Source organism: Globicephala melas, chromosome 11 (genome assembly GCF_963455315.2).
Source record: "Globicephala melas chromosome 11, mGloMel1.2, whole genome shotgun sequence".
Taxonomy (NCBI): domain Eukaryota; kingdom Metazoa; phylum Chordata; class Mammalia; order Artiodactyla; family Delphinidae; genus Globicephala; species Globicephala melas.
The window spans coordinates 83,024,173-83,043,339 of NC_083324.2; the positions used below are offsets into that span (position 1 = coordinate 83,024,173).

At 38.1% G+C, this 19,167-nt stretch overlaps 2 protein-coding genes and 1 long non-coding RNA gene across 3 annotated transcripts in view; 2 read left to right on the forward strand and 1 right to left on the reverse strand.

The window, feature by feature from the left end:
* The first annotated feature begins 1,174 nt into the window (after window positions 1–1,174).
* Window positions 1,175–3,670, forward strand: ARMH2 (armadillo like helical domain containing 2). Its single transcript, XM_030881275.2, has 2 exons — window positions 1,175–1,436; window positions 3,243–3,670. Exons 1-2 carry the CDS (start codon window positions 1,175–1,177, stop codon window positions 3,668–3,670), a joined length of 690 nt encoding a protein of 229 aa, XP_030737135.1.
* Window positions 3,671–6,894: 3,224 nt separating this feature from the next.
* On the reverse strand, window positions 6,895–17,870 carry GMNN (geminin DNA replication inhibitor). Its single transcript, XM_030881271.2, has 7 exons — window positions 17,721–17,870; window positions 15,492–15,549; window positions 12,247–12,324; window positions 11,366–11,513; window positions 8,941–9,023; window positions 8,524–8,634; window positions 6,895–7,308 (listed from the first exon to the last, which is right to left on the reverse strand). The coding sequence occupies exons 2-7, from the start codon at window positions 15,540–15,542 to the stop codon at window positions 7,147–7,149; spliced, it is 633 nt and encodes a 210-aa protein (XP_030737131.1). The 5' UTR covers window positions 15,543–15,549; window positions 17,721–17,870; the 3' UTR covers window positions 6,895–7,146.
* A 133-nt stretch (window positions 17,871–18,003) lies between these two features.
* The window catches only part of LOC115866085 (uncharacterized), a 41,917-nt gene continuing 40,753 nt past the window's right edge, over window positions 18,004–19,167 (forward strand). Inside the window, exons 1-2 of the long non-coding RNA XR_009565910.1 lie at window positions 18,004–18,840; window positions 18,937–18,978. This is a non-coding gene — a long non-coding RNA (uncharacterized lncRNA). The remainder of the gene's footprint in view (window positions 18,841–18,936; window positions 18,979–19,167) is intronic.

Consider the following 19,167-nt stretch of genomic DNA (forward strand, 5'->3'; position numbering starts at 1 on the left):
TGGGGTTAAAATCCAACTTGGAGTACATCCAAGAGAGGATAAAAGAATATTTCAGGGACTTCCCTGGTGGCCCAGTGGTTGAGAATCCACCTTCCAATGTAGGGGATGCGGGTTCGATCCCTGGTCGGGGAACTAGGATCCCACATGCCATGGGGCTACTAAGCCCGTGCGCTGCACCTACTAAGCCTGCACTCTCTGGAGCCTGCACGCCACAATTAGAGAGCCCTCACGCCGCAACTAGAGAGGAGCCCACGTGTCACAACGAAGAGCCCACACTAGCAATGAAAGATCCTGCATGCCACAACTAAGATCCGATGCAGCCAAAAATAAATATTAAAAAAAAAGAATGTTTCAAATAGCAAGTATGGCAACTCTTTGAAGAGTTTTTGTATAAAGGGGAGCAGAATATTGCACATTTTGTGAATGTGCAATAACCGGGAGGAGGGGCTGTATGAAGTCAAAAGAGTTGTTTTATTTTTTTAATGAGAAAAAGTACAGCATGTTTGTTGATGCAAAGAACCCAGTTGAGATTGAAAAATTAATAAGGCAAGAGAAGAATAGTGAGCAGTCTCCCTGAATGGAGTGAGAAGGATTGGCTGAAATCTGCATAAATGGAGGGGGCATCGGTATAACAGGAGGAAAGCCAGAGGATATGGGCGCAGACGCAGATCGGTGGGTAGATGTGATGGGGAGAGCTGTGGAAGGTCTTTTTTGATTGCTTCTATTTTCTCAGCAAAATAAGATCAATATAGGAAATCTGTGATGTAGAGAAAAACTCTATGTAGCACATAAGCAAAATAGGCATAATACTACGAAAGATCAATGGAAAGTTCAGTACAGGTTGGAACAGTCAAAGCAGAATGGGCAAGTTCCCAGTAGGCGTCACCTAAGCAAAGGCGCAAAGACGGGAACGAGCTCAGTGTGTGTTAGGGGAAGCCAGTTTAGTTTAAGCTGAGATTCTGTGCACCAGAGAAGTGAAAGTAAGCTTGGTTTAGTTCAAACTGTAGAAGGCCTTCAATGCTAGGCTGAAGAAAGAATCTAGGCATACATGGCTTCCCCCGGATTTGTGTATTCCATTCTATGGTGTTGCTAAGCAATGCATTCCAGAGTTCTTGACTGTTCACTTCTGTTACTGCCGGTGGTGTGACTTAAGCACCCTTGGCCTTTTTACACAATGGCAAAGACCCGGGCTTACTATGCACAATTTTGGATTCAGGTTTATCGATATTTTGTGGGGCTGTATCACCGCCTCAAGAAATGCTGCAGTGTCGTTAAGGGCTTTTTCACTAAAAAGGAGGAAGAACACATCCCTCCAGCTGAGAGTATTTTTCACAAAGAAAAAATTGCAATGCTTGGCCGTATGTTGAAGGATAAATCTCTAGCCCTTGAACAGAGAGCTCAAGCTGCCTATAGAATTGGACTGTTGGCCTTTACAGGTACTGATTTAACCAGCTGTGCTGACAGAGGTGTTCCACAGTCTTTTGCCTGTGGTAACACTGTCAGTCAGTGATTCTCATAGCACTCGTCTTAACATTCCAATAACATTTCCTTTGCCTAAATTATTAGTTATTTGTCTTTGCACCGCCAAAGGTATTACTACTTTCTCCTCAAGGATCTCATGTTTTCAAAAGAATGTGTCCATCAAATAAATTACTAATAAGGTACTTTCCTGTTTTTAATTTAAAAAGTATATATATATATATATATATATACACACACACACACACACTGAAATTGCCTATCAAACTTTTCAGTATCACGAAAAAATTGAATCTATACTGAATTGATATAATTTCAACCCTTTTACAGGATAAAACTACTCAGTATTTTATTTTTTATCTTGTAAAAATGCATTACACAGACAGTAGTTCAGAAAAATCATGAAGAACTTAAGGCTTTTAAAATACCTACTAGGAAAGCCAATAGGTGCATTAGTGAAAAGCAACTATTAATGTATACTTGGCTAGAGAATTAAGTGGCAAACCATTTAAAGACACACTGCTCTGATTGTCAAGTCCAAACTTGCTTCACTTTTTTTTCTAATAAATTTCATGTAAAAAAATTTTATAGACAATCCTCAACAGCACATCGCCTTATTAGAAGCTCTTGTTGGTAGCTGTTAGTGTCCTTGGTAGATCGATTAGTTTTTAAATGGGAAAATGAATTACTTCAATGTAGTTTAATAGACTACTTTCACGGAATGGTGTCCATGAGAGAAAACATTTACTGTTTTCAAGGACCAAGGGGTCCTAGGTACCAGAATGATTGAGAGCCACTAGCAGAGGACCAGAGAGAAGACGGAAACTCAGAACACCCAGGTGAGGGCGGTGTAAATGGCATCCTCCACTTGAGGCGGGCTCAGTTCCCTGTAGAGCTGTGGTCACCCTTTGGGGTAAGAGTTAGCTAATTATAAAGGGCTCAGAATCCTTTAACTTGATGTTACTTAGCCTTGGTTGTACTGGTGGGAAACAATGGAAAGGGCTTATGCCAGGCTTTGGCTAAAGCTTTACACTGCACAGAATATCCTTGGGACCATGGGACTGTGGTAGTGCAGATAAGAGGAATCCAAACCAGGTCAAAATTCCAGTGGCTAGAATCCAGCCAACTGTGCCAGCTTCTCCTCACCATCTAACTTGTCTTCATCAGTGCCTTCTTATACAGGACCTGCTTGGAGTTTGAGATTTAAACTAGGATGATCTGGGGTTCAGGTATATGATGGAAGTAGAGTCAAGCACCAGGTTGGTCCCAGATCTGCAAAAGATTTGGGCTGAGAAACGTGTAAGGAGAACAGGACAGTGATGGACAACTCATGAAAAACCTCTCTCTTACCATTTAGACCCTGGCTTTGCCGCTCGGCCTTTTGGTTTTTCCTTTGTTTGCTCTAATGCTCTGGTACTTTTTCAAGTACTGAAGACAGAGACTCGGGAATGAGACCATGAGGGAGATTTGCTAGGTGAACACAGCCGGGCTTTATTCATCTTGCAGTACTGATTCATAGGCGCCTGATTGAAGGAAACAGGGAGGAGCTTTGGGCAGGCAGTGCTCTTCATATAACTCCACGCTGATCAACACACACTTTCTCATGTTCACAGCAGCACACGGGGTGGGGGAGAAAGAGGAGAACTCAAAATATCCGAAGTATCACATCCATAGCGACGAGAATATAAACACAGGAGCACTCAAATGTCACTAGCTACTAGATACACCAAATACTTCTGGAAATGCAAATGCTTGTTTTACAGGAGGACCAACTGCTGGAAATTTTGCAGCTGAGTACATGAAAGAAGTAGCTCACTTGTTGCAAAATTACAAGATGGAACCAAAAATAAAGATCCAGCTGCTCCAGAGTGTTGCATCTTGGTGTTACTTAAACCCTGTCAGCCAGAGAAGAGCCAAACATTTGCAGTTTATTCCTATTCTCGTTGATCTTTTTGATAACAGACTTGAGCCTACCATGAAAAGTGACATAAACAGCAACCTCCTGCTTAAGTTTTGGAGTTGCTATGTTCTCTCTGTCATGACATGCAATAACCTGTCTTGTATGCAGGAGCTTAGAGACTACAGTTCTCTAAAATATCACTTGCAAATGTTGGCCAGTGAGAATTGGTCTGGATGGCCCGAGAATTTTGCAGAGGAGCTGTATTTCCTCATTGGTTTTCACAGGAATTAATTTCTCTAAATCCAGTTACCTGATGCAGCTGTCTGCACCATTGTATCACCCTGGAAAACTGAAATAAATAACAATATCCGATCACATCATTCTTCAGCGTTTTCTTTTAGATAGTTGAAAAATTCTGTATACATTTTCATAGTTACTGCAATAACCAAACTTATGAAAAGCGCCACTGTTTAAAATAACCTCATAAAAATTAAGTTCATAAAATGAGAATTCATTGGAAGATGCATTCCCTATATAACTGTTAGGAGCAATGGTGTGTTTGGGGGGCTATTAGATGACATTAAGCTAAGGCACCCAGAAATGCCAAATCCAAACCCAACTCACAGCCACACCCTACAGTGGACACTGTCGTCCCACCCGTATGTATCCTTTCAGCTCTATTTCAGTGACGGCCTTCTGGTTGCCACATCTTTGGCTGAGGTTGCGTTCTGGCTACCAGACCATGATCTTTCTGCACATCAGGCTGACCAGTTTGGGGGAATTTACATAGGAGCAGTGCTTACCTCCACTGGCACAACTCTGGATAGAGATGAGTACCATGTGTTCAGACACCTAAAGACAGCCTAAAGCTACGCTCTTGGATTTTTACTCTCCCTATTTTGCCTGTTAAGAGAATATGTAAAAGAAAGCTTGCACCTGACTTTTGTACTGCCCAGCCTCATCAAAAGCTTTGTTACAAAAAATGTTTACGGAGAAGCGTTTACAGGATGTGTACCTGTTTGTGTCTCTAACTACATTAACATTTGCCTCTAGCTTAAGTCGGAGCCATCATAGATTGAACTGTGTACTTTTCCTATTTCACAGACTTGCCTTGACTAAGCTTACTTTAGCGTCATGCTTCTACCTTTCACTGAGGGGCCTGTGAAAAAAAGTAGTGTAGGTCCGTGATCCTTGCTTGTATCTATTACAGGAATGTTGTGAGGGATGTTAATCACATCACGTGGATTCATGAGGCTCTCGGGAGCCAATTTTCTCAAAACTTAAACCAGGAAAAGCTGTGTTCTACTGAGCAACTGTTATCTTTTCATCCTTTGTGGATTTTGTGAATTGTGTTAACGCAGAGTTTCTGAAACTAGAATTCAGTTTATAGTGGGAGAATAAGGGTCGGAAATCATAAGTCCCCTGTAGAAACTGGGTCACGGCCACAAATTCCTTTTTTCAAGTGCTTTTTAAATTGAATTTGAATTTTTCCTCAGAGTAATTCATGAACGTAGTTTGAAGAGTCAAATATTGCCAGGCCTCTGATGAGAAACAGAGGTTCAGATTTGGGCCTCGAGGCATTTTTATGCTAAGCTATGATTTTAAAATCGCTCTCCAAAATTTTAACAAATGGTTGCTATTTTCCTTTGCTGTCCCTTGTAAGCTCATCTCTCTCCAACATTTGGATTTTCTTAGAAGCAAATCCACGGTAAGAATTTGAGCACAAGGGCTTTATTTGCTAATCTTCATGTGGACATACGCTTTCATTTCTCTTAGGTAAATACCTAGAACGGCCGGATCATACAGAATGTGTATGTTTAACTTTTAAGAAATTACCGAACAGTTCGATAGCATCTGTGGCATTTAACATTGCCACCAGCACTGCCGGAGAGTCCCAGTTGCTTCATGTCCTTAACACTCGGTATGGTCAAGTTTTGTTTTTCAAACTTCAGCCATTCTGATGGGCACATAACAGTATCTTACTGTAGGTTTAATTTGCACTTCCCTAAGGACTGTGTTGCCATCTTTTCACGTACTTATTTGCTATCTGTACATATGCTTTGCAAGTGTCCAAATATTTCCTCTATTTAAAAAATAAGTTGTCTACTTAATGAGTAGTAAGTTCTTTATAGATAGAAATCCTTTGTTGGGTATATTTTGCAAGTATTTTCTCCCAGTCTGTGGCTTGTCTTTCCATTCTCTTAAAAGTCTTTCAAAAAGAAGTTTTTGATTTTTATTTATGCAGTCTGATTTATGGTATAATTCGTGATTTTTGTGTGCTTTTTGAGAAACCTTTACCAAATCCAAGATCACTAAAATCTTCTCCAATATTTTCTTCTAGAAGATTAATAATTTTGGCTCTGACATTAAATTTAAAAACCCTCTTCAATTCCTTCCTCTTTTTGCTCCCTGCCACCAAATCCTGGCAATGCATTTTTGACATTTTCCAGAAATACTTTTTATTTGCCAAGTCATCCTATTCTACTTAGCTCTCCTCTTTCTTTGGGCTGATGGCCCAAATCTAAAACATAAACAGCTGTACTATTACAGTAACCACTGACCTCACATGGCTCTTTAAATATAAATTAAAATTTAAAAAATTAAAATGTTAGTTCCTCATTCATACTAGCCACATTTTGTGCTCAAAAGCCATACATGGCTACCTGGTTACTATACTGGACAACTCAGTTCCAGCATCCCAGAAAACTTTATTGGACAGCATTGCTATAGATTAATAATATTTATTTAAGCATTTAGATCAGGCACTCTAGTAAAGGTTTTAATTCTCACAAAAACAGAGGTGGACTTAATATCAGAGATAAGAAAATTAAAGTTCTATAAGAATAACTTGCCTAAAGTAATCCTTGAAAGCTTGACATTGCTCTTTATTGCCAATTTATACAAAGCTTCTTGTGTGCTTTCCACAGATCTTAATCCCAATGCTGTATACTTTGCAAACAATTTCCCTTTATTTTGTCCTTTTCTTCCTTCAGAACAGTACATATGAGAAATCCTTAATTTCACCCTACTCTTACTTCATATTCCTTCAATATACATACTTTGTCTATACCAGTATGTGAAATGTGCAGATAGAAAGTTTCGGAACCCTTAGCTATTCATGCATCTCTTCATCTGCTCCCCACTTTGCTTCTCTCGAGGACTACCAACACCACCCCAACATTTTAAGCTTCCAAGAAGAGTATGATCATACCAGCCTTTACTTGGCTACTCAGATTCACTTGGGGAGCCTTTGACTCCAGATGCTCACACTCCTACTGGGTTAGATTACCTGGCATGGGGTCTAGAAATCAACATTCCCTCCAGTGAGCTTGAGGTGCAACCAGGTTTACGAGGTAAAACCTCAGCTATCTCAGTCTAAAAAGGGAGAATTCATTTTCCCCTTGTTTCCTCCAAGCTAGTTAGCAGATTAGAAAGGAAACAAAACAAAAGCACAGAAATAGACAAATCTTCTACCCAGACTCCTTATACTTCATTCTTCAAGATATACACAAAGCTCAACAGAATGAAGTTTATTTATCATATACACAAGTCATGTCTGACAACTGAGAAAATGCTATTTACACAAAACAACACCGTAGATTAAAAATACATAGTATTTGTATTTTAGTACAATAATAGGGCCCCAGGATACAAACAAGGAAGTCTGAGTCCAAGTTTTCATTATAAAGTTATTTGCTCTGCTACAAAGAACTATAGTGGAGGTGAACGTTGGCAGTATATTTCTCATGAGTCAGTATTACTGAATTTCACACACACGGTTTTGCATCTGTAGAGGAAGAGACAACTTCTTCAGCACATGTACCAATTTCTGAGTCTTCTACTTCAGAATCCTCACCAGTTTCCTCTTCAGAATCAAATTCCTGACTATCCGGTGATTCAGAGTTATCCAGAGGTTCTTGATTCAGTCTCTTGTAAAGAATAAACCAATAATTTATTGTAAAAACTTCACAATCCAAGCCCATTATCAGTATGCTGATATAACTGACCCTCAATGTTATAATGAGGGTTCATTTCATAATGTCTCTATATTAAATTCACTTACATGCAGTCAAGTGTTTGTTAGATCAAAGTGCTAACCATATTAGATCATATTTCTGCAAAGTCACAGTATTTAAAAATTTGCTTATTTTTTTTTTTTTTAAGTACTCACATGCTTTCAGAATACAATTTAAATCAGTACTTCTCCAACTATCTACAGTAAAGGACCAGGTTTCCTAATTTCCCATCTGCTTTGGACCAATACTTCCATGGCAGGTAAGAGAGCCACTACAGTACTTCCAAATGAAAACTTCAAATGTGAGTTCTGCCATGGCACTAAAATGTACGGCAGAAGTTCAGTGCAAGAGAAGTTTTGATATGAAAAAGATCCTCCCCAACAGCAAGATAATTTTTTGCAGACATGAATAAGTTTAAGACCTATTTTTTAAGACTGGTAAAGTAACAGTCATCAGGCTAATTCTTATAAACACATTAGCTACTTCCAAATTAAAAAAAAAAGTCAGATAAGATGACCGAAGTTATTTCGTACACCAATTACCAGTTTTATAAATGACAGTAATATCTCATTGGCATTATAGTTAAATTAAAAACTGTCTGGAGAGATATATATATATATATATATGATTCACTTTGCTGTACACCTGAAACTAACGCAATGCTCTAAATCAACTATATGCCAATAAAAATTTTAAAAAAACAACCTGTCTGAAAATTTGACAACTGTGAAATATAATTTTCCATGTATTTTTCAGATGTAAGTATTCCTTTCTATATTGTTACAAGAAAATAGGTGTTCTTTTGCTTCATAATAATAGCATCTAACAATTATTGAGCTCTCACTATGTACAGGCAATTCTCTCAATTTTCTACCTATTCTCTACTTGTTATTCTCATAGCAAGCCTATAAAGGTAGGCACTATTACTCCCATTTTATAAATGAGGAGAATGGAGCCCTGACAGGATAAATAACCTGCTTAACTCAAACTTAATGGTGCTAGGTAGGGGGCTAGGACTCAAACCCGGGAAATCTCCTTCTAGAGCCCAAACACTTTCTGATCACACTACTGCTTCAACTTTATAGAAAAATAGATGCCTCTGAATCAGGTGAATGTTAAAATACCTACCTCTATTACCTCTGCCATATACTGTACATGTTCTGCTACTTCTGCCAATTCCTTATTCTCCTTCTTCAGGCGGGCAATTTCATTGTCCTTTTGTTCAATTTCTTTATGAAGCTATGTGACATAAATCAAAAAGTTCAGTTTTTCATAGATTTGCTACGCTATAAACCAAATTATATGCCTCCAAGTATATAGCTGACACACATTGAGCACAAAGTTCCTAACAAAGGTGCTGTCCTTGGCTCTCAACACAATAGGCTTCTTTTTGTATAATAGTTCTGGTAACAGAGTTGCCTAATTAAATTTTTATTAAGACAACATTAAAGCTAGTTTATATTGCTCTAATAAAATATCCTGGGCAGCAGAAAGAAAATAATCCTGGAATGTTTAAAAATTCCACAAATTACACTCAGTACATACTTTCTCATTTTCCTTAAGTGCTTCATAGAGAGCCTTCCTCCGTTTTTCCGCCACTTCTTTCCAATATTGAGAGGATGGATTTTCTAAAATAAATTGTTTTACATGTAACTTTGAAAATCATTACTGTTATATACTGCTGTAAAAGCCCAATAACTTAAAAAAAAAAAACAATAACTTTTTTGTCTATTTTTTAAAAGTTTACAATATCATTCAGTACTTAGTAATACCCATTTTTTTTAAAGATTAAAGTTAGAAAGCCAAATCAGTTTTTTTCTCTTATTTTTCCCAACATTTTGAAGATTTCAATCCCTTCAAAGGAACTGAAACACAAGTACAATACACATATAACTTTAACCTAGATTGTTAAAGGTGTCTGCAACATTTGCTTTGTGTGTTCATATTTTTTAATTTAACATTTACATTTGTGAAAAGTCCAGATCAGTTATTTTTACACTGTCCTTAAATTTGGATTTGTCCATTTCCATGATTAAATTCAAGCTACACAAGTTGGCAGGAACACTGTGTAAGAATGTTGTATCCTTCTCAGTGTATCACCAAAGAAGCACATACTAATTGGTCACAATACTGGAGATGTTAAATTTGATCACTTGATTAAGATGATTTCTCCCTTGTAAAGATACTTTTTTCCTTTAGTAACAAATAAATGATCTATGGAGTAAAGTTTTTGAGTCTGTGATATTAATATCCAGTTCCCTAACAACCTTTCACCCAATTTTCCTCCACTGATGTTTCTTGTTCCTTCTACATTTAGTAGTTGGCATTATTCTGTAAAAGAACTTTCCCTACCCCAATTCAAAAGAAAATTACCAGTATGGATTCATGTATTCTTTTTTAATTCAATGTATTATAATCCATTCTTGTCATTATTCATTTTGATGCTCAAACTTCCCCAAATTTAGGGGGGAATCCCTTCAAGCAGACTCCTTGTCCTTATAACCGGTACCCATCAGGTTTTGAGTACTTCCGTATTTTCTAACACAAGAGATTCCAAGCTCACTCTGTAGTTTCCCTGCCCCAGTGCTGGAAGCAGCCATTTCTCCAGGGAGCTTTAGTGGAGAATAGTATTTACAAACCAAGAACTGAATGTGATTGTGCTTCTTATTATTCGGGTGTCATTTGTTTCTGGGCTCTTTCATTGGCAGTTAGGAAAGGTTCTTTTTAAAAAATCATCAGTTTATACCAACACTCCCAATTCCAGTTCCACAACAGAGTTCTTCCTTTCCTTCCCCTTTATATACTGTATCTCCCTTAACCATACCATGGACCCAACAATATCAACATATTACTCATTTGCTCAATCCTAAAATATACACAAATTTTTACCCAAACTGCTACTACACCAATACCACTGCCAACAAAAATTAAATTCAAGATTTCTTTATAGTTCTTTTAATCCTCACAGTATAGCCCTCTGAGGGTCTACAGTCAGAGTTCTGTGTTCAAGTTGCATAGATTAATGTTTTTCATCTATGTGGTATGTTAGCAATATAATGTATAGTTGAGTTGTTTATTTCCATAATTAACTTTAGTGGTTTTTTTCCCACCAATCTTCATTAATTTTAGCCAAATCAGATATGAGTGTCACAAATCCTGTTGTTTATTCTACATTATTATTAGAGCGTCTTTATTTGTATGCAGTCAACCTTGCTATTGGGTTGGCCAAAAAGTTCATTCGGGTTTTAACATCGTACAGAAAAACCTGAACGAACTTTTTGGCCAACCCAATAAATGAAATCCAATAAATGAAATCCCACTGTCTACTTATTTTTCCCCTCACTGTCCTCAGGGGACTCAAAATGAGCCCAAATGTCACTATAACCTTGAGTAAGACAATTAACTTCTCTAGGCTCAATCTTTTTCCTCAGTAATAATGACCCATGATTAGGACAGAAGTAATCACCTTCCATAATACTTATAAAACATCATTCACTTCCTCTTCTGATCTCCACTGCCATTAAAAACTAGTGTTTATTATAGCCACACGCCTCTCATTCATCTTCACTCCCCTTATTATTCCTGTTGTTCCCTTATTTCATTCTCCTGGTATCTTTTCTTCAAATTCATTATCTCTATACATTTTTCTTCTGAAAAGACTATTTCCAAGTCTTATAAGTCCAATATCAGAGCTGCCATATTAATCACTTTCCTTTTCTTTAATATTTCATACATACATGGATTTACCAAACAGTAGGACCTGTCCAAATGTACGCTGTTTTATATATTTACACCATAAAAAATCTTAAATTATCAAAAACATACCCGTAAAATATCTAATAAATTAAGAAGCTGTGGGAAGAGTTCATAACAATACAACAAATAATATTTACCCTTATTATAATTTAAAAATTTAAGATAAAAGCCATACACACACACACACACACACACTTTTTTTTTTTTCCCATACCTGTAATCATAAGATCAAATGCTTCTTGCGTGACGCCTCCAAGATTTTTATTTTCACTGTGTTCTGGGTCAGTAACAACTCCAGAGCTGGAAGTCTTAGATATTAACTGGTCGTTCCAATGTTTCCGTTTGGACAAGCTTTTAACCAACTATAATGAAAATATATACATCAGTCATTTTGTTTAATGAACAAGAAAGCGTAGCAGTTTAGTCTCTTATGAATTAAAACTAAAGCACTCAGATATGGGGATATATGTATAGCTGATTCACTTTGTTATAAAGCAGAAACTAACACACCGTTGTAAAGCAATTATACTCCAATAAAGATTTTTTAAAAACCGAAAGCACTCGTATCTCTATCTTTCTGGTATCTTTGGCCCTTTTAAGAAATTACACAATTCAAAACTCTACCAAAATGTATAGTTATATTTTAGGAATTTTATTTACATCAACTATTTTGAATTAGACTTGAGCCTAAGGCTTAGCTGAATTTATTTTTATTATTTAAATGATTCAGTACCATGGAAAGGCACTATTTTCAAAAGTCTAGAAACCCTCATCCATGATTTCATCATTTACATACAGGGGTAAATGATTGAATCTAACATTTTATTCTTAAAAAAAATCAAACATTATGCCTATAGGTTAACTCATAACTTATTACATTATCCCCAGTTCTACTACAGGTATTCATACCACTTTTGAACTTCCTAAATTGAAAAATTAAAACAAAAACCACTTTTGTGGGGAATATACAATTGTTATCCTTAAATTATTTCCAAATTTCAATGATTTAGGTATTTCTGACGAAGGAACTCTTTGAAATGTTTTTAATGTAAAGGTAGCATCGTCTGTACCCCATTCTAGCTCAATAATACACACCTCATTTTCTCTTCCGACTAGAGATCCAGCTGTAGAAGGCTGAATCATCTTCAGAGTTCTTCTTGGAACAGGACTACTCTGAAAGTCAAGATAAGGAATTATCTGGTTACTAAGTTCCTATATGGAGTGTTAACATCTCAATCCTACCGTAATTTACAAAAGAAAAAAAAATGCTAAGGACACTAATGTTTGATCTGCTGTATACTTTTATAATGCTACATATGATTTGATCAATTAGCAAGCTTATTATTTCCCTGAAATTATAATAAAGTTTGAAGAAATTCTAAGAATAAATCACATTACCCAAATTTGACACAAACAAGTAGCTCTTCTTCCATTTCAATGTACATTCTTGCTATAGTCATGTAGTCATTTGTTTAGTTAAAACAAAACTATAACATTAAGTTCTAGTACTCCAAACCATGTATGATGAAATTCCAGTAAAACAGGAATATTTGTATTCCCTCTTAAAAAGATCTTCTACACAGAAACTAGAAATTTACCAAACATCATAACATTTAATGCTACCCACAAAAGAGGTAAATTGGAGGAAAAGGTTAATTATTTACACTGCAAAATACTTTCCCCTAATCAAAAGGATTCATCTCAGGCTTCCTTTAAATTGCGAATAGTCCCTAACACATTTATATGAATCCACCAAAAGAATATCACTTTAAAGAATATTACACATGTAAGAAGACCCGCTTCCCCCCTTCAATCTTTACCTGACTGCAGAAACAGTTTTGCTTCAAGCCCATTCATCAGCAGAGAAAATGTCAGTGCTTAAGGCATAGAAACACTCTAAAATGCACAAGCTATTGTTTTGGAAAAAAAAATGTTTCCTTGTAATATGTAAATACCTTCCTGTATATTTCCTGATCTAAAAGGTCTCTCTATTTTTGCAAAAAATCATTAGTTATACTGCCACCACGGGATAGCAAACAATGGTGAATACTCAAACAAGGTCAGCAAGAACATGACACCGAAGCAGCGTGAGAAAGTTACTGATTCCACACTGTGCTTCACAGGACTAGAGTTCACCTTTCTCACGGTAAAGTTTCTACTGCTGATTATTATCTCACCATTTAACTGAAGAACAAATGCTGGCTACTGTGAGAACAAATATTACACCAACATTTCAGATATAATTTAGATTACAGATTAGTCACCATTGTCCAGACAAATAGAAGAAAATACAACTTTGGAACCTTAATAATAGGAGGTGTTAATTTATTTAAATGCTTGCTACTCATAAAGGCCAAAGAAGCCAGCTAAATGACCACTTCCAAGATTTAACTTTCACAACTGTAAGCTTTATAGCATCCAGCCGTCCAAATGCAATATTGCTATTATCATTTTTTTTTTTTTTTTTTTTTTTTTTTTTTGCGGTACGCGGGCTTCTCACTGTTGTGGCCTCTCCCATTGTGGAGCACAGGCTCCGGACGCGCAGGCTCAGCGGCCATGGCTCACGGGCCCAGCCGCTTCGCAGCATGTGGGATCTTCCCGGATCGGGGCACGAACCCGTGTCCCCTGCATCGGCAGGCAGACTCTCAACCACTGCGCCACCAGGGAAGCCCGCTATTATCATTTTATTCATATAGATCATGCGTTAGAATAATAAGCTCTTTACAGCCAGAAAGGTTCTTATATATTGAGTCGTAATCTTTTTAGAAAACAATTTGAGATTCTATGAACCCCCTCAAAAAAATCAAAAGAGCATACTCACACAGAATTTTGTGTATAATTGGCAAGGAATCCATGAACTTCTAAAATGTACTCTTACAGACCTAGTTTCAGTCCAACTCCCTCATTTTACAGATGAGTAAACTGAGGCTGAGATGCTAAATAACTCACCCAACATCACAGTTTTGGAGGCAGAACCAGAACCAAACAGAACCCAGATCCTTTTATATCCCAGATAGTTGTACTATAGATAGTAAATATTAGACTTCTCTTTAACTGTTAGAATCTGCTGAATTTACATAAATTATTTGTCTGGGATTTGATTCAGTGGAGGAAAGGGGGAGTGAATGGAGATGGAGATGAAACAAGACTGGCCATATACTGATAATTGTTGAAAATGGGGGAAGTAAAATGAGATTATACTATTGACTCTATTTTTGAATATTTAAAAGTTTTCATAATAAAAAGTTTAAAAACACACACATACAAAGCACAGTGGGAAGATGCCATCACCCTTTATGAAAGCTGATGGAATAAAATTCACAAATTATCGATGCAAATTATTCACGAAAAATAATGTAAGGAAGATACTAAGGCAAGGTAAACAAAGCAACCTATCAAAAAGCACCTGCTATCACTTACAAAAAGGCTTTTATTTATACTATTGAATTTAAATCTGGAAACTGGTACACTTTCTTAACAATGTAGTCTCATTCCCAGGAATCCTGAGAATACATATAGTCTAAGTTGTGTGGCAGGACCCCCTAGCTAAGTTGAAAATTCATTTAGAACCTGAAGAGCGAAGCCAGTCAAAATTACAAACTCAAAATTAAGCTGTCTTTATTGTTATAAGAATAAACATTTGGAACATGATTTCCAGTGACAGTATACTACAGGGATTCAAAAAGTGTGGCAAAATGAGCAAGTTGGATGGTAATGAGCATATACCTTGGAAATATACACAATATAATGCAAACTGTCTCTGTGGTCAAAGACACTAATCTGAAGATACACAAAAAGGATTTTAATAAAATCATTTCATGAAATGTAGTAAAAGTAGAAACAAAGCATTTCTTGTATATAGAAAATCCTAAGGAATCTACTAAAAACTATTAGAATAAACAAGTTTAGCAAGGTTGCAAGATACAAGATCAAGGTACAAAAATCAATAGTACTTCTATACCATAGCAATGAGCACCCCAAAAATTAAGGAAATGATTCCAGCTACAATAGCATTAAAAAGAATAAAATACCTAGGAAAAAATTTAACAAAAAAGTGAAAAACTCAAAACTCGAAAAACTTTGTTGAAACTTTTTTCAACAAAACATTGTTGAAAGAATGTAAAGAAGACCTAAATAAATGGAAAGACATCCCATGTATGTGGATCAGAAAACTTAATATTCAACCATAATTAATTTTTAAACAGTTACTTGCCCTCAGACTAAAAACTGATTAATTCAACGTTATAGAAATTATATTCAGGTTAAATTTGACTAAATTATGTCAAAAAACGTCTAACTACATGCTTTCTATAACAAATTAAAGTGACTGCATCACATACCTTTACATTCTCTTGGATTCCTTCTTGTTTCTGCTTCATACTGTGATTCATTGTACACCTGGTGAAGAACAGAAGATCAGTAATTCAAAAACAGAATATGGTCTGCATCAGAAAGTGAAACCTAGTTTTTTGTTGTTGTTGAAAGTACAATCATAAAAATAAAAATTAAAAAATCATAGCAATAAAAAATGATGGAACTATCTTTTCTCACTGTACCCAAACTCAGCCCTGTCAATGACAAGTGACTAAAGCTAATGACACTTAATATCTTTATACACACACATACAATTAATTCTGGCTGGAAAAATATTGTTACAAAAGGGAAAATTTGTATTCTAAACAAACTTACAAAACGTGACAGTGTCCTGGATTAAATACAGGGCTGTCAAAGATCTGAAAAACGGACTTCCCTGGTAGCAGTGGTTAAGAATCCGCCTGCCAATGCAGGGGACACAAGTTTGAGCCCTGGTCTGGGAAGATCCCACATGCCACGGAGCAACTAAGCCCATGTGCCACAACTACTGAGCCTGTGCTCTACAGCCCGTGAGCCACAACTACTGAGCCCACGTGCCGTAACTACTGAAGCCCACATGCCTAGGGCCCATACTCCGCAACAAGAGAAGCTACTATAATGAGAAGCACACACACCACAGTGAAGAGTAGCCTCTGCTCCCCTCAAGGAGAAAGCCCCCCCGCACAGCAACGAAGACCCAACACAGCCAAAACTAAATAATTTTTTAAAAAAGATCTGAAAAACAGTCACCAGGAAAAGCAAAACACAGATACTTGGGTGTGCCCAAGTCAAGAGCAGCATCCTAACTCTACTATTTCAAAGGCAGATTTAAGCTATAATAAACTTGGCTCTGGTAACCAGCAATAACTTAATAGTGATTTAATATCCAATCAAATAAGATTATGCATTTACATTTGTAGGGAATGTGTAACCACCATCATGAACTGAGACACTGGTGGAAGCAAAGAAAAGGGAGCAAGAGACAAAGGGCTATGTAACGCCGTTAACCACACCACTGGGCCGGACTCACTCCAAACCCAACTTTGAACTCCCCAGCCATGTCTCTCCCTCAAACAGATCTCCTTGATTTCTGTGGCATGCCTTTCTTTACCCAGTGCAGTGGCTTTTAAACTTTGTCTATGACCCATCCCATGTGAATACACTTTACACTGTGCCCTAGCACACACAAACGCAAACGAAAATGTTTAGGAAAGAAAATCTAATTGTGTGACGCACCCTATTTTCTATTCTAGTTAATATTAAGCAAATGCTGGTCGAGCTGAGCCAAGGCAATGATTTTCAAACTGCGGGCTGCAGCCTGGCATTCCAAAATTACTCAGTGGTTGTTTAGATAAATGTAACTAAACAGACGAGAAAACGTCAGAGTGCAAGGCATATGAGAAATAAATACTGCTTAGTGAAGGTTCTAATTTAGTTGGAGGGTTGCATCCTAAATTGCGATGTAAAAAATGTTCTTTAGTACATGTCCAGATTTAAAAAGTTGAAAGCCACGGATCAAGTCTAATCCTTCACTTGTTCATCACACTCCCGCCAGAAACCTCGCGTCCTTGCTTTTTATTCTCTAGTTCTTTTAAACAACTAGATTGAAAACTCTGGCATAGGACTGGGTCCAAGGAAATCCTGATAAACTGGTGAAACCAAGTGTCACCAAGTTCAATTTTTTTTTTAAGGGGGAATCAGAGTTCAGTGACCTTGTCCCATGAGCCCAGTTTGCAGACCCCCTTGGATCACCGCCAGTTAATTACTGGTCAAGAGGGTGGATGTTCCGCCTCATCCCGACAGCCAGGCACGCCCAGGCTGAGGCCCTCACACCAAGCAGCTGCACACAAACGGCCCCGTGACCCCGCCAGCCCGTCCTACGGACACAGACCCAGAAACCAAAACCTGGGCAGAAGATCCGGTGCCGCGCGCCAGGGCCCTCCAACCGCTGAGCGCGCCACAGGGACTGCGCCCGCCAGCCAATAGAGAGCGCGGACGGGACAGCGCGCCAAAACAGATCCAACCAATGAGGCAGCCCCGAGCCTCACCTCCCTCCCCGTCCCGGCTCCTATGACCGTTCAACAGCCCCTTCACTTAGACCCCGGCAGCGGCCCGGCAGCTGTCACACGAGTACCTGACTTCCGGCCGGTGGGAGCCCAAAGCGGCTAGTCTAGCAGCCCCCCCGGACCCACTCCGGTCACCTCTCTCACACTTACTGGATGGAAGCGGGCAATCCTCGTAGCGAACTCACGTAGTTGTGGCTCCGGCGCCTCGCGTGAGGTCCACAGGCAATACGCGTTCGTCCCCGCAGCCGCAGGAATGCTAGCGCGCGCTGCTGTAAACCACTGGAACTCCGCCCTTCGGCCCTAGACGGCCACGTGATCGCCTGACACGAGACGGAGGGCGGGGCCATCCGAATCCGGCGAATCGCCTCTCGGCTCCGCCCGCTTCGGCTCTGCCCCTTCCTGCGCCTGCGTGGTGGGCGTAGCGTGTGTTTGGGCTGGAATATCCTGGGGTTTCTCCTTCCTAATTCTTTAGTGTCCTCGGATCCTGCCCTGTGACCAGTGCTCGGAACTTCCCTTCAGAGTAGAATCCCCTTTTTTTTTTGACTTTTACAAGCGGGGAAAAGACCCGCGCCCACTAGTTGTAAACACTGGGAGACCAAAATATTGTATATGTAGTACGGCTTATTTTTCTGTAAAACCCTCGTTCCGCGGACTCCTAATTGTATTAAGAGCTTTTATATTTTGGTTTTTTGTATTTTGACTACATTGTGGTGCGGTTGTAGTGCCGGAAGGCCTAATCCTGCAATGAATCCTGCTATTCACTGAGCACCTAGTACGTACTAAGTACTGTTCTGGGCGCCGGGAAAACAACTGCCGTTGCAATCTGAAGGAGCAGGAAAGCCTTAATAATAATTACGTCTAGCTTTTTTTTTTTTTAAGTCGTTTTACAAATTTCTCAACTTTCTTTGTGGGTGTAGTACATTTCGGTTTACTGGAGTCTTGTTAAATCTTTTGTTTACACCTACCATAGCTATTATAATACAAGTCTGTTTTCCCATTTCTTAACTTTTCATAGGATTATCATTCTCAGAAGGCAGGAAATATTTATCTACTAACTACGCACAGCACCGCCTTTAGGAAATGCTTTCTCAGCTGTATACGCTGCAGACAGTGCGTGCCCACCTCCTGCCACCCGCCCGACCCGTATTTCTTTTTGACAGAGCTCAAAATCTAGCTTTCTTTGGGGTGAAATGTAACATTTAATATAAATTCTAGATAAAGGAAACAACCCACTGATTTGAAAACTGTCAGTAGACGACTGAGTTTACGAGTAAGAATTTTGATGACCTTGTAATTTGACTGTGTAATTTGACTTTGAAACACCAGCCAGTCAAAACTAAATCTGACTTCTAATTTCTTCATTCAGCCACATGATAAAAAGGCATCACTGATGAAAAGAGCCCAAATAGTAAGTATATATTTTAAAATATATAAAAAGTTATATTCAGGCAGTCTGTACTAAGTATTGTATAAAGCAAAGTACCTAATGTTATTTCTTAAAAGAACTAAGAAGCTGGGAAAGAAAAATGTCTTCTGTATGAAAATGGTAACCAAAACAGAGGGGTAGAATGTAGAGGTTATCATAGTTGAAAATCTA